The sequence below is a fragment of the Strigops habroptila genome, chromosome 2, assembly GCF_004027225.2.
Source record: "Strigops habroptila isolate Jane chromosome 2, bStrHab1.2.pri, whole genome shotgun sequence".
Lineage (NCBI taxonomy): Eukaryota > Metazoa > Chordata > Aves > Psittaciformes > Psittacidae > Strigops > Strigops habroptila.
In genome coordinates, this window is record NC_044278.2 from 53,164,617 (window position 1) to 53,180,811 (window position 16,195).

Below are 16,195 nucleotides of genomic sequence, written 5' to 3' on the forward strand. Positions count from 1 at the left end.
CTCAGAAGTGAAGCCAAATGACTCATTTTGGGGAAAAACAAATTCAGGTCTCTTGCTGGCATTTCCTCCCCACATCCTGAAACAGTTTCTCACTGCGTGTGCAGAGATAACCTCACCATCACTACAGGCACTCGGGGCTGCCATGAAGTGAAGATATTCACTCAATTTTGATTTCTACAGACAAAGAATTGCTGCTTTGTAGTACAGTGATTTTCTGTTTCCGTGTTGGAAAAGTGGGGAGCTTTAAAGGGAGCTGCTATTTATTGTGCCTTTCATGGGAGTGTCTTAGACTTGAAGGAGGTCCTTCCCTGCCCTTGAGAAACCCGTGGTTGGACAGAAAGTGTTTTAGCTACATCTGTGGTGTTCCCCAGGCTGACCTCACTGGGTGTATGAATGTCACATTGTGCAAATGGCAGTGAGACGTGCAGCTTAAGGGACTCCAGGATACTTTAGACCACACAGCCGCTTGCAAGCTCTGGTGTAACACTGCTTTCCTGTGCAGAGTGCGCATGAGCAGCTAGGGCAGATTTAGGGAATGCCTTCAACAACAGATGTTAGACGATGTGCTGTAGCAGCAGTTGTTGTGCTCGAATACTTGGAATGGTTTTAAGTCAACTGAAAATAAGTTCACCCTCCAGACTATCGGCTGCCTGCTTTGAGCATAACTTGATCAGGTACTGTATTCCTCCCTTACTCTTTTGGGAATGCACAGGAAAATTTTAGTGGGCATTTGGCAAATATTTTTTTTTTTTTTGGCTCTGTAGATAAAAATGTCTTGTGGAACTTTTTAAAAGGTATTTTCCTTTACAACAACATTATTTTCATACAAGCCTGTGTATAAAGTGCGAGTTGCAGCAACTTGTTATCATGAGTGTGGCTTTTATTTTAGCTATATCAAGTCTACAAAATACTTTTTTTTGAAAGACATTTGCACAGAGTGAACAGTACCAACTTCAATGGAATTACCTGTAAGACCTTTCACTGAGTGCTGCCAAACAAATGGGTACTATTCTTGTGAAAAGTGTTATCTGAGTGCATCTAAAAATATGAATATTTTCTCTTATGCAAACTGGCTTGAATTGTGATTTTTTAAGTATTTTGATAGAAAAGTAAAGACAAACTAAAACATTTCAGTCAGTAAAGGAAAACAGTTAGCAAAATATGAAAGACATGCAAGCTATACCCCCCTGAACCATTAAAATGGATGAAGAAAGGGATAAAATCTAAATTGCTATGGGAGGATTAAATAATGGGAGAGGGAGGAAAGAGTTTTTGCTTTAAGCTGAAGCTGAATTCAATTCAGATAGGAAAGGGGACTCTGCTTGCAGCATGGCTTAAGTGCCACTTTGGCAAAAGTGGTCCCAAAGAGGTCCCCAAAAAGGCATCCTCCAAACTGTTTGTGAGTGAATCAGGCAAATGCTTGCTGTTGCCCCAGCTGCCAGGGCCCAAGCAAGGAGCTGCACTGCTGCATGGGAAGCTGGTCTCCCCCCAACTTCTCAGCAAGGGAAGGAACAGGGCAAGCTGCTTGCAGTGCCCCTCTTGCTACCACCAGAGTTTCTCTGCTAAAGTTTCTCTGACTGGACTCCCACCACCTTTGACTAAGGAAATGGTTTGACAGGCATAATATCAGTCAGTGCACTAACTGTTTTTTCTATATTACCTGCTATTTTACAGGCAGCTTCTGAGGAAGCTCAGCTTTGAGCTCCAGGCTGTGCTTTGCATCAGTGTATCACTACTGTGAAGTACAGGCCTCTAGTGACAACCAGCTACAGAACTGAATTTTAATATTTCCAACTCCCATTTATTTCAGCTGTTTTGGAGGTACATAGGATGTTGTCCTGGGTACATGTAAAAGACAGCTGAGGTATCTTCCTCTGTCTTTCCTATACCTACTTAGGATGCAGCAAAGGCACAAATCTAAATGCAGGAAACTGAGTGTCTCCATAAACAGCAATGCTGCATCAGCATTGGTGCTTGTAAATAAGTATTTAGAGCTGTTTGTATGCCAATTTTCTAAGCATAGAAATTTAAATCTTCCCATTGAGGCTTGTAGTGTTGATAAATAAAATGTAAGAACTACAGATATTAACTAAGCTGCTAAATACTATCATTTCTGGAGAAAAAAAAAAAAATGTAAACCCAACATAATTTATGAAATTGAGACAGACATGGGATAAATTTGAAAGCAGTTGATTTTAAGGACTTTGAACTAAGGGCATTTGGCTCCTTTTTGAGGGCCTTTAAACAGTTGTTTCATCCTGGCAGTGAAAGAGAAAGCCCCAGAGAAACCCTTGCTGAAAGCTGTGCAGAGAGGAGGAAAAGAGCATCACACTCCAAAATCCGACACATACGAAGAAGGAAAAGGCTCAGCTCAAAGTCAAACAACAAGAGGTCACAAATTCAGTGTATTCTAAGAAAATGTAATTGTTGGAAGAGGATGACTAGAATTCCTGCAACTAAAGATATCTCTTAAAAGCCTGAAAGGAAACTTGGCACGTTATGTGAAGAAGCAGCAACCTGCTACTCTCTCTGTGATTACAGAAAAATAAATTATATTGAGGACTGGATTTTAAAAACTCTTCTTTTCTGACCAGTAAGCATTTTTCATACAGCTGAGTCAAGTAAGAGAAGAGAATTATTTTGTTATTTTAAGATATACTTCTCTACAAAAAAAAAAATTAAAAATCCTCTAAGAAGTGAAGAAGTGCTAGCAATAAAAATAATATTACTGCCTTTACTTTTCTTCTTTTGGGGTATGATCTGCAGTGCACTGACATAAATAAAACAGAGAATGTTGATAGGCTTTGATTAAGTTTTTTATCTATTTTTATTGCAGTGACTACTAGAAAGATACAAACATGATAAGGCTCTCTCTCTCTTGGCTTTGCAGGATCTGAACACTTCAAATGTAGAAATGATTTGGCAGCTAACATCTTGTTGGTAAGAAAAAAGTTCATGAATTATTGTTATGTCATACTTAGATCTAAAGTGAGCAAAGTCTAATAATGACGTAATACTGTATTATAAGAGAGTAGCATTATCTACAAAGTACACTCACAATGTTGGGGGTTTTTTTTGTTTGTTCGTTTTTCTTATTCTTAACTTTTTCATAACACAAAGGTCCCAGCCTGGGCAAGAAGGATGCCAGAGGAAGTTGATCCCATTCTCAGCTTCTCAGACCAACTTCTAAAAAACACCCCAAGCCACTAAAGCAAAATCATTTATATGTCATGTGTCATATGTAAATTCCCAAGTAAGACTGCTCATAGGAAGTTTGGAAGGAATCAGAAAGGAGATTTTTAAAGTTATGGTCCTGACATTTTCCTGTTCATGACATCTGCTTGGGTCAATGATCAAAACTTAACACTCCCTCTGCACCTGGGCAGAGAGTGATCTGTCTGCAGCTCAGCTCGTGCAGGAGGGTCTTCAGCCGCCTGTGGAACTGATGAATAGCCAGGTCATTGGCTTCTTTCTTTCTTCTGTGTTTCAGGACATCCTTGGTCACACCCCTGATTTTTAGACTACTTCTGCAGCCTCCAGCTGTGCAGCTTTCCATCATCATACAGCCAAACATCGTCCTGTTGATGGCTGATGATCTTGGCATAGGTGATGTAGGTTGCTATGGGAATGATACCATCAGGTAAGGAAAATGAGCATAACAGGGGAAAGAGCTAGCTAGCTACATTATTTAATGTAAGGGTGCAATATTCTGCCCATCATCAGCTATTCAAGCTGTCTTCAAGTTCTGAGAAGACAGAAATGGGAGGATTTCCCATGGGTGTTATTAATGGTAAATTTAAAGCACTAGCAGGATTATCTCACAGCCTAGAGAGCACTCACAGGGCCAGCTCTGCTCTCCAATGCTGCTTTACTGTGGGCATATGTCAACTGTTCTTGTGTATTCTTTAATTGCCTGACATTGAGAAACAGCTAAGCTCTTGCACATACCCAAAGATAGAAATGTCATCCCCCCTTCCAACATATCAGGCCTCAGTACCTCATTTAGCTTGATTTTGCCATTTTTTCCCAGTTTCCAATCAAAATACAGTATAAACCACTTCAACAAGCTATGTAACTAGGAAACACTTCTCTTTTCAGGCCCAAGAACACAGAGTCTACCTTCTCTTTGAAAAGCATGCTGTGGTATTGCCTGCTGGCTTCCTAGCAGCTTGTCACTTCATTGAACAAAACCAAATTTGGTACGATCACTCCCCTCATCCAGCAAAATTCTCATAAACCCGGACTGGCACTGGGTGGAAAGTTTCTAACAGGTAGCTGATGATCATAGGTAGCTGATGGGGCTTCGTATGGCCGGGCCTCCAGTTCAGCATAGCAACATCCCCAAAACATGAGTTTTCTTTTCAAGACCAGTGAGGTACATTTCTGCAAGGCCCTTCACAGGACTTAGGAAACATGAAGGAAAAATTGGCTTGAAATGTACACAGATAGAAATTGTTCAGGAATTTAAGAAAATCAGTTAAGGAACTTAAAATGAAACAAGAAAACCAAAATCTTTCCTGGCCATCTTCAAACAGAATAAATTTCCCAAAATAGAGATAAATATATTATTTCACATGCCTATTTCCTTCAAGACTCTCTGACAGTGTTAGTTGATTTTTTAGGACCTCAAACATTGATCGCCTGGCAAAGGAAGGAGTGAAACTGACCCAACACATCGCTGCAGCTCCACTTTGCACCCCCAGCAGAGCAGCTTTCCTCACTGGCAGATATCCCCTCCGATCAGGTTTGCCTTGCAAAACCAAGCAGCCTTTAAACATTGCTTTGTTGCTGAAAGGAACGATGTCATGCATTGGGCACAAAAGAAATGGAGGTGTACAAATAGAAGAGGTGCCACAGACATGTCATCCCTCACTGAGGCACACAGACACACCAGCTAGGCTTAGCATCTTTGAGGTGACATCTATATTTATGGGATACAATGAATCGACCTGGGGGAAGCAGAGCCCAGAACAACCAGCTCTGCAGAGCAGCTTGCTCCCCTCAGCTCACAACTTCAGTTGCCTGTTGGTGCTCTATTGAAGAGATTGCAGCCAGAATGGAGTTAGCACAAATCGTTGCACTCAAAAAAAGTCATGGCACAGAACGTGAACAATAATAATGCATTTCTAACGCACTAGTTACATTACTTTCTGTCATGGGTGACTCCTCATCACATATCAGAAATGGCTCTGCAAGGAGCAGCATGGAAGTATGCAGATGTGTGTCCATTCCCTCCAGTCAAGGTGCAGAACGAGTAATTTACAAGAAAGCTTTGTTACCTATGTGTCAGAATTCATCTCTCCTATGAAATAACAGTTTGACAGCTATATTATTTTTCCCAGTTCTGTTTTTGAAGAAAAAATACTATCCTGTCAAATTGCATCCGAGATGAAGAGGTAGGAAAAACAAAAAGCTCTACGTGTTTCTAACAGCAACTCTCTAACATTTGTTCTATTGCAAATGATCTTCAATCCATTCATTCACAAGCTGTTTTAAAGCTGACATGTCATCCTGCTTTTGTCATGACAGCTCCCACTGAGATAGATTTTCAAGCTGAAAATGCACGTGAGCTTGTACAGACTCCCTCCCACTATAATAGGGCTGGAGACATTCAACACTTCCATGACAAATTGTACTTCACATAATCTTGTACAATGGGGTCATGCCAGTATATAATGCTCAACAGCAGGTGTAAACCTGCAGGTGAGAAGATGGCGGTGCTAGCTAGCTACTCTGTGGGTTTCATAAGTCAGTTGTCAGCCATGCCACTGCACAGGGAAATCTTGAATTTCTATGCAGCCTTCTGCAAGCTGGAGTTTGAGGCTGATGGAGGGCTGAAGTCTCCTTACCCTCCTCCCTGCCCTCACAGTCACGCTAAGTAAGTGCAGTTCACACAGCCTGGATGCCACTGTGCCATTCTGAATAAAATGAAATAAAATGTCTCAGTGTTAGATACAAAGAAGAATAGGTGTTACATAATGGAGAGTCTTAACTCCTTCTTAATCTTGACCAGAGTCCTAGATTCATTTCTCCAAATAAACAGCATTAGGATAAATATTTAACGCTGTAATATCAGTAAATCCTGGAAACAAGAAATTACGCTTGATAAAAATACTCTACCGGTTACTCTTACTAAGATTGTTTATTACTGTATTACTTACTAAGATTGTTTATTATTGTATTTTTAGGGATGGATGCTGTAAACAATTATCGTGTTATTTTTTGGAATGGCGGCTCAGGAGGACTTCCTCCAAACGAAACCACTTTTGCCAGAATACTGCAGCAGCAAGGCTACAGCACAGGACTGATAGGTATGGGAACACTGAAAGTCTTCTCCTGAAGACAGCCTAGAATGTCCTGCACGTCTCACACAACTTTTTAGAGTAAGCAACTGCTCATACCTCAGTTGTAATTTTTTTATTTCCTGATTTAAGAATATCCTGTAAGAAGAAATCCTGAACAAAAACAATCTCTCTTGAAAGAACAGGTGTGTGATAAAGAGAACAATCTTTACTCCTGACCTGCCATCAGGCACAGCTGTGGTTGTTAAAATATATAATGGATAATATGTTAATATTTCTTTAATATTATTCTATCAGGAATATGATAATTATTCCAATACAATTTGATAAAAAACAAAAAAACGAGTGCCACTTAAATAGGCATGGTGATGCCTTACACTGCTCAGAGCAGATTCACAACAAAACAGAACAGCTGCTACTTAAACCGATAGAGCCAGTTCATAATGTCACAGCATTTGGCCTTTCAAACTCAGAAACAAAGCAATTATTTTTTAATTACAGCATGCCATTATAGTTCACCAAGATTTCAGCACAGCCCATAAAACACTGCCTCCTTCAGCATTAATACAAATTCCATTTAAAAGGACTATTTTTTTTTATACAGTTGTAACTTTTGGTCATGATCCAATTTCAAATAATTGTGTATCTTATATATGTCACACAGTTCCACAAACTGATAAAACACGAACATTCCTGAAATGAATTTGCAGCTATTTGCCCTACCTCTCTGAGCATCTAAATGTCAAAATCCAAAATCTATGTCTGACACACAAAAATATTGGCTGCACAAATAAACTGAATTTACTAATAAAAGTGTCTGCAGAAATGGATCTGATTTCATTCAGCAGAATAAATCAAAACCATAAGGACAACACTAAATGAAGACCTCCAACAATTTTTAGTTCTATATTACTGAATCTTCTCCTGTTAGTTTTGTAGCGATACAACTTTAGTTGTTTCAATCAGCTCATAAAAAAGCCCATGTCTGTTAGCCACGTGGTTCAGCTTGGTTTCAGATGTAATCACTAACAAAACAATCAGATTTGTCTCCACTTTGCCAAAGGAATTGCACTGCAGGAAGGTTGTGCTGCATACCTCCTAGAAGGTAGCTAGCAGAATGGGCTGACGTTTTCCAGTAGGCATCTCAGCTAAAATTACACTATAGACAAGAACATCACCTAATTTAGCCCAATTGACAGATTCTGATTAACTGTACCCTACAGGATGATGGACAACATTGGTCATAAGTGGCAAAAAAACCCCCAACAAACCCAAACATAAGAATTTTACATTCAATTCATGAAGCAAGAAATCTTATACAACATCTACCCACATCACCACAGTTGATTAGCTGGCTCACCTGAATGGTTTGTGATTGTTTTGCTCTGAGCACAACCAGTTTAAAAGTTAAAGCCTATTAATAAGCTGCAGCTTGATGTGATAATAAGATTTTTTTGTAGGGAAACTCTTTGCAGTCTTTGTAGTCAGAAAGCAAATGTTGTATAGCATATGCCCTCAGAGATTAATTTATCTTAATTATACACTTAGTTCATCTTCTGGAGATTTGAGCTTTCATAGCATGCCAGAAGCCTATATCGATGTCAGCTGGAGATCTAGGTGTTGGAGTGCATCTGAAGTCCAAGGACACTTTAGCTGGACCTGTATTTATGACCAATGCATCTATGTATTGATTACAAACCTGTTTCATTCTATAGCTGGCTCTAAATATTTCAAGAGGTAATCTGACCAGAAATTTTAGCTGAAAGCAATTCATCTACCTAGAATGGAACTTTCACTCTTTCTTTTTATTTATATCCAAAAAGCAGCAATTTTTTTCCTCTGAAGCAGCTTTTTCTGCCCCTACTGTAATGCACAGGGATTCTATTGAAACCTACTCAGGGCTGGTTGCTAGTATATGTATTGGTAACATAGTGAACTGTTTGTTTAGGTTAATAAACAAACCTTACCTTCTGTAAGTGCACAGTTCCTTATTGCACAATAAGAATTAGTTGCAAATCGGTTTTCAAGTAAAATTCCAAATGTTCATTTTTGTCTATAGATCTGGTATTCAAGGCCTACTTTACATCAGGGATCATAAAACACAATTAAACTCATCTCTCTGATAAGAAGTAGATTTTGGTCACCTGATTCAGATAGTCACAAGCCTCAGTGTTTAAGTCAAATGAGCCAACTTGTTATGTCTCTGTATAAGTGCCTAACTAGTCTGTTAGAATAGACAGGAGGGGAAGCAAAAGCATGGTTTTGATATGCCATTCATCATAATAGCATAATATCATCATAATATGTTCACGATAAGGAACAGATTGTTTCACAAAAGGTCAGGAGATGTTCCTTTTGATATATGAAGTCTTCAGGATTTAAAAGAAGGTGGCTTTAACTTTTAAAAATTTGATGAAATACAAGCAAATGGTAAAAATATTTATAAAAGAAAACCTTTTATTCTCACCCAGTATATGGAGATACTATTATCAGCAAAGTTATGTACATATGTACAGTTTCATGGGAAATCCTGATCTCCTGAGCTCATGTTCTTCTGGAACTGGTGGTTTGCATGGCACACCCACTGCTGAGCTTCTAGTTACTTGACTACTCTACCCATAGCTTACATTATCAGTCTGGGACCAACACATTGCTAATTATTGCCACAGTCCTGACATCAAGTCATTCAAAACTTTCCAGAAACAAGTCTTTATAGCATGTTGGAGTTAAAAAGAGAATAGAATGACACTATTTTGCCCTGTGCTTACCAAAGGACTTCTTCCTTCTATTTCATACCTGACAGATATCCAGGAAGGCCTCACATTTTTGCTCTGTTCTGAATATCTGAATTTTTCCCAGTTTCTGGTTCCCTATATAGTCCAGGTTTTTATGTTTGATCAAAGCTAGAGGGCATGAATATGTATACAGAACACCAATTTATAATTTGTAGAGGTTTACTTTCATTAGTCATAACATGTATCCCATCATATTACTACACATTCAGTATGTATGTGTAGGACGAGAAGTTACCACGAGTAGGAAAAAAACCAACCATTTTTTGAGAAATGTATTGTAGGAGGAAAAGCCCATTTTTTAATATTATCTGTTTACATTTTAATAATCTATATTTTCAGGGAAGTGGCACCAAGGCGTTAACTGTGAATCCCGCAATGACCATTGTCATCACCCTTTAAAACACGGGTTTGACTATTTTTATGGAATGCCTTTTACGCTGATAAGTGACTGTCAACCAACAGAAACACCAGAGATGGACAGAGCCTTTAGAAGGAAACTCTGGCTTTCCACTCAGATGATTGGCCTCACTATACTCACTGCTGCTCTGGGAAGACTGACTGGCTTGATTTCAGTCAGCTGGAAAACACTGACCTGCTTTGCTGGGTTTAGTCTCCTGTTCTTCATATCCTGGTTCTCCAGTTATGGGTTTGTACGACACTGGAACTGCATTATGATGAGAAACCACGAAGTTACTGAGCAGCCCATGGTGACAGAGAGGACAACGTCCCTTATCTTGAGAGAGTCCATTTCATTCATTGAAAGGTAAAGTGTGTTTCTGCTGATCACAATTTTTCTGGTTCTTAGATGTCTTGCAAATTTTAAACAGCACTTTCCCATGTGAAGCTTTTTACAATTTTTATAATATTATATAGTATTATAAGTGCTATTGTGTCTATTAATTATTAGTAATATTAATAATAATACTATTAAACAATTAAAAAACCATCTATGGCTTAAGGATGTCTCTTATTCCTAGCTTCACCAAAGCTGATAACATTTCCAAATTTCCATGGGTTGGATTGAATATTTCTCGGCTATATTGAGTAAATACATATTTCTATCAATGAGGCCAACATTGCAGCTTTAAGTGATAGCAGCTGATGGCAGAAATGCATGTGTGGGCTGAGGAAGGAGAATTAGAGCTGTGATGTAGCCTTATTGTATGGACTGATATGTGGGCACCAGCTGTGAGGAGATGAACCTACTGCCTTTGTTTCAGTTGCATAGTTGAGGTTTGCCATGGCAGAAAGTGGAGCTTCGATATGGAACTTTTTTATCTATGATTCAGGGACAAAAAGAGGGTCATTTTATATCAGCCAAACATTATTTTAACAGACAGATGCTAATCATTGTGGTTTAATGTCTTAGAAAGTAAGATATTTCTGAAATGATTTTTTAAATGTGTATATATGAAAATCATAATTCCATTTTCCATTACGACTGATCTTTGTATGCATTTATAGCCTTCCTCCCTAAAAACAAAAGGCTTTAACTTTTAAAAATTTGATGAAATACAAGCAAATGGTAAAAATATTTATAAAAGAAAACCTTTTATTCTCACCCAGTATGTGGAGATACTATTATCAGCAAAGTTATGTACATATGTACAGTTTCATGAGAAATCCTGATCTCCTGAGCTCATGTTCTTCTGGAACTGCTGGTTTGCCTGGCAAACCCACTGCTGAGCTGCCAGTTACTTGACTACATAAATAGCAAAGTGTTGATTGAATTCATTTCTGTTTTTTAGAAATAAGCACAAGCCATTCCTCCTCTTTCTTTCCTTTTTACATTCTCACACCCCGCTCATCACCACAGAGAAGTTTCTTGGGAGGAGCAGCCATGGTTTATATGGAGACAATGTAGAGGAGATGGACTGGATGGTGGGTAAGTCACCATAGCAAATAACAATGTCTCCAACTACCTAATACCTAGTTCTGAATATATAATAAAAATGTTGTTGTTATTAAAAGAATGAAAAAAACAAGTAGGAAAAAAGTCCTAAACTTTTCATGAACATCTGTCAATCTTGTATGAGCACTGTTGGCTTACAGAGTTGGGTTTTTATTTTCACCAGTTTTGGACCAAATGAGTCTGTCCATTCAGTTTTTTTGGCTTAGTGTTTACCAGTTTTAACATGTAAACAACCATGTTTACAACCATGTCCCCTTGGCTCCTGTCAAAGAGCATTCTTGCTTTTCTTGCTAGATAAGTAAGAATTATTTAGTTTTCTGTGATTATTAAAGATCAGGCAATTTCAGCCTCTTATGGTCATGTCTTACGTATTTCTAAGTAGGACACATCAGAAGGTGATAAAACTGACAAGCAAATTAAATCTACGTGTAAACCAGCAGGCTATTTCTCTGTGACTGCTGCATTCAGCAGCATAGTGAAAAATTTTTAGCCCCATTCATCAATGCAGAAATGTTCATAAATGTTAATTGGTATGGTCCCAGAAATTAGATTCATGTTATTTTTCAGCCTGGTTTTCAGAGGGGAAGGATAATCATTTATCACCCAGTTACAGCAGAGGAAAAGCAGCCACATTTGCAAAAGGTATAAGAATCAGGTACACATACCAAAAGAGCTGGCTTATATCCATCCAGTAATTTAATGCAAATACTGACTGTGGTCTAGACATCATAACGGTACATGACACTTTTTTCCTCATTTCTCATTGCTCTTCTTTTAAACAGTGACCAGCCCTACAGAGATAAGAAATTACATTGATGAATGTTTACAATTCACAGGCTAAAATTTATGTAGTGTAAGTGATATTTTTGCTTTTTAATACACACATATTCCTGTGTTTACAGGCCAGGTTCTAGATGTGATTGACAAAGAAGGCTTGGAAAATACTACACTAGTTTACTTTGCCTCTGATCATGGTGGATGGCTGGAAAGACAAGAAGGCCAGAGACAGCTGGGTGGCTGGAATGGAATATATAGAGGTAAGAACTGTCATGGATGGCGACAACCCAGCAACAACTAGTAAAGTACTTAGGACACCCCTAAAGCTTAGATAAGACTGTACACTCTTACAGTGTAAGGAGTAACAGTGTTTTATCATTGAGAAGCAAATTTGTTTCGTTCTAATTAGACATTTAAAAATGTAGACAATTCTAGCCTGTGCAGGTATTCTCTACAAGCATGAATTCTCAAACTGTCATTTCCTCATGAGGCAACTGATCACAAGTTAATTTTTATTAAGATTGTGTAACTTCTCATTAAGTATTAGTTGCATCTTACATCTGAACCTTTGCTTTAGCTACAACAGGTGTGTTATAGGATTGTAAAAGAAAGAGGAGAACTAGGCTGGGAAATTACTTTATGCCTGAAAATTTTGTTCATGCTGAGTTCTGAAGGGGCAATGTGTTTGTAAAACAATAGAACGGAGTAAGCATGTAAGGTCACTGAAGGGGTCTCATAGTGAACACACTTCCACTGATGCTGAGGGAGAAGGAGCTTAGGGGTAAGAACAAAAGGAAAGCTCATAAAGGTACCATTAGCTTATGACAACACAGTAACATTTGTCTACAATTTCATTACAATTACATTACAATTTTAAATGAAATGTTTTTAATTAAAAAAAAATCTTTTCTTTTTTTTTTTATGAAAGGTGGAAAAGCTATGGGAGGCTGGGAAGGAGGAATCCGTGTCCCAGGGATATTTAGATGGCCAGGAGTTTTACCTGCAAGCAAAGTTATTGATGAACCTACAAGCCTTATGGATATTTATCCTACAGTAGTTAATCTGGCTGGAGGGGTACTACCCCAGGACAGGTATAAGCACATGTCTTTATTCTTCCTTCACTCCCAAAACAATGGAAAATCTAGTTTGGAAACACATTCTAAGTCTGTGTGAGACACATTCTGAGTCTGACATTTTTGTTTTCCAGTGCTGCTCCTTTTCTAGACTCATAAATGTCACCACAGCCCAGTCACCTTTTCTCTACATTTGGGATTCAGCATCTACCTGGAATCTTCTACAACCATCTTCCTCGTTCAGAGTTCCCAGTTCCAGCAAGAGATATGCAGAAGGAATGTAGTCCCATACAGCTTACCTCAGTCTGATGGTCTCCATTTTTTCTGCTAGGGTAATTGATGGCCGGGATCTGATGCCCTTACTGCAAGGAACAGTTGAGCACTCGGAACATGAGTTCCTGTTTCATTACTGTGGCATTCACTTACATGCTGCACGGTGGTACCAGAAGGACAGTGAGTACAGATTTCATTTCCCAAGAATTAGGTTCAATCTATGGGAGGGCACATTTGTCTAACACAGTTTTTCTGGGATCGCAGCTTTCCAAGTAGTTCCAGGTGTAAGCTTGTAAAGAACTTACTAGCATTGCCTGTGCTGTATGGCACAAAGAGTTTGTTCATGGCTTCAAGGCACACCAGGCAGGCTATTGGAGCTCAGGTGGGTCTCACCCATCTCTCTATATGAATGCAAGGCCTGGGTAGTCCATGCCCTATTTGTCTCATGGAGAAGTCCTTGCCTCAGTCCTTTGTCTTTCTGCTCACTTAACAAGGAAGCAAGTCATGGAAACTCCAAAACTTTTTTACACATCTTCATAAAAAAGCAAACTTTTTTAACTGATATTTGCTGAAAATTTTGGAGAAATTTCAAAACGTCAAAAATCATTTTACGTTATTGGTTTATTTCTGTAGCACTTAATTGTAAATGAAATTGCAATATTATATCAACTAATAAGTGTAGAGCTGAAGTGCAACCAGAAATGAGCTCTAGAAAAACATTCACTCTTCTAATACCTTGTGATAACCACCAGTATCATTGCAAGCCTTCTTTTTTTCCTGCCAGGTGGAGCCATCTGGAAGGCTCACTATGTGACCCCCATCTTTCGTCCTCTCGGAGCTGGGGCTTGTTATGATAGGGGATTTTGCCCATGTTTTGGGGAAGGCGTGACCCATCATGACCCTCCGTTGCTGTTTGATCTCTCACAAGACCCTTCTGAAGCCAAACCTCTGTCAGCTGACACTGAGCCCCTCTTTGACACTGTAATAAAGAAGATTGGAAGAGCAATAGAAGAGCATCGCAGGACACTGACTCCTGTCCCAGAGCAGCTCTCCATGTACAACACGGTGTGGAAGCCATGGCTGCAGCCATGCTGTGGGACATTCCCATTCTGTTGGTGCGATAAGGAAGGTGACAATAAACCTGCCAACCTATAAAGGAACGAACCAGTTACTTCCTCAAAAGTGTTTTCAGATCAAGATTGTTTTCTTTAGAGGTGTTGATTAGTGGTTGGTCGGTTGGTTGTTCTAATATGAGAATTGTTCCATTGTATGGCACAGTAAAGGTGGTTTTAGGGAGGGATAAAGAAAGAATGATCTGAAGAGATGTTTTAACTTGCATCTGCTGACACTTAAATGAATAGTACAAATGCACTGAAGCAGACCAAAATTAGAGCTGTACAAGTAATGATGTAACTTTGGTTTTATTATTCATGAATATATGCTTACAAGCTTTGCTTTGGTTTTTTTGTTCTGAGTTTCTAAGTAATTCCTGGACTAAGGTCTCCCTTAATTTTCTTATCCTTACTGCCATGCATAAGATGTCCTCATAATAAATTTCTGCAGACTAGTGCTTCCAAAATAATTAAAATATAATTCTGCCCACAGTTCTTCACAGAATATGCTTCAAAAGTAGCTTCCTTCTTTCCTTGTCACTAGTTGCTCCTCCAGCAATGATGATAGCAGCTGCTTAGCCTGGGCTTCTGGATCAGGAGAAATCACCTGGGTGAGGCATAAAGCCTGGAAACATGACAAGCTGGGTAACGGCTGTTTGCACCTCCTGGGAAGGTTGGGACTCCTCTGATTGGAGTCAGCCTCTTTTGATGGGCAACACAAAAGGGAAAGGATTTCCCCTTTCCAAAGGTTCCGTTGCACGCAGCTCCTTCAGTAGCACTGGCAAGGGTATAGTGTCATTGATAGCCACGGAAGTGCCACACTGACAACCAGTTCAGCATTTGAGCACAGGACTGCACAGGTTACCTTGCTGCCAGTATCTCAGTCATAACTGATTTCTGCTAATAAGTAGCAGGTTCAGAAAAAGACTCTTTGAAAGATGCCCAATGCTAATTATGAAAACAAACTCTGATTTACTATGAGAAAAAGGCATCTGAGAACATAATTTGCCTATTCACTTTATTTCATGTTTTTTACTATTTTTTTATTCTGCTAGTACCCATTTCTCTTGGTAATTTCCTTTGATATGTATTTGTTTTATGTTGGTTTTATTTCCTTCCATTTCCCACAATTCAGCCACCAGGAAATCTGCAGGTAAACAAAGCCCTACAGCTTAAAAGCAAGGTTTTATTTTATGCTGTTACTTCATGCATTTCACAGACTGTTATAATTCACTGAAATGTTCCATCAGTGCTATTGATGAGAAAAGGACTGAGTCTTACTGTGAAAACTTCAAGGGATTAACTGAATCCATCAATTCACATGTGCTGGATTGTTGTTTTATTTCCTCCATTGTTAACGGTGTGTGCTTTATTTCTCATTTGAATGTATTCTATTTCACTGGTCCTTTCTTTGGCTAGATTTAAAGGTCTTTTCATAGTCAATGTGCAGTGTTGTCTTTACCTGAAATTACTGTAATCAGATTGGCATTTTCCAAAATCTCACTGCCATTCTCAAGCCAGTTTAGTACCTGGGATTTTACATCCCATCCATTTTTTAACACCTTTAAAAATATGTAGTATAATACCTGTTCATATGACTGAACCAATTTTTCTTGCACAGAAATACTTCATAGCACTGGATATGCATTTGGAGTTTGAAAATAGAGGAAGACATCTGAGACAGAATTTGTCATGCACAGAGGTGTTTGCCCAGTCATCAGTCCCTGCTGACATGCAAAGATGCCATGGGATCCGCAAACATTCAGGGCTTCATAATACGGACATTACGTGTGGAATCATCATGGGCAATAATAAAGGCTGTCTTTATTATTGACCATACTGTCTTTCGTTTGGATAGTCAGCAAATGACAGTATCCTACTTTCCTGTGCAGCTGCAGCAGAAAACCAATCTTTTTAAATTTGATTAGTTTCCTTTTCCTTTGGGAAATCT

At 38.9% G+C, this 16,195-nt stretch overlaps 1 protein-coding gene across 3 annotated transcripts; it reads left to right on the forward strand.

Moving 5' to 3' along the window:
* The first annotated feature begins 486 nt into the window (after positions 1–486).
* Positions 487–14,584, forward strand: LOC115604530 (arylsulfatase D-like). Of its 3 annotated transcripts, none has more exons than XM_030477721.1 (11): positions 487–674; positions 2,837–2,940; positions 3,491–3,640; positions 4,623–4,744; positions 6,189–6,311; positions 9,437–9,860; positions 10,846–10,982; positions 11,912–12,046; positions 12,715–12,877; positions 13,191–13,312; positions 13,917–14,584. In XM_030477721.1, exons 2-11 carry the CDS (start codon positions 2,915–2,917, stop codon positions 14,285–14,287), a joined length of 1,773 nt encoding a protein of 590 aa, XP_030333581.1. In that variant the 5' UTR covers positions 487–674; positions 2,837–2,914; the 3' UTR covers positions 14,288–14,584. The 3 variants fall into 3 exon arrangements, with proteins under 3 accessions (XP_030333581.1, XP_030333580.1, XP_030333582.1); XM_030477720.1 differs by having other exon boundaries at positions 488–674; positions 2,891–2,940; XM_030477722.1 differs by lacking the exons at positions 487–674; positions 2,837–2,940; positions 4,623–4,744 and having other exon boundaries at positions 3,527–3,640.
* The last annotated feature ends 1,611 nt before the right edge of the window (positions 14,585–16,195 follow it).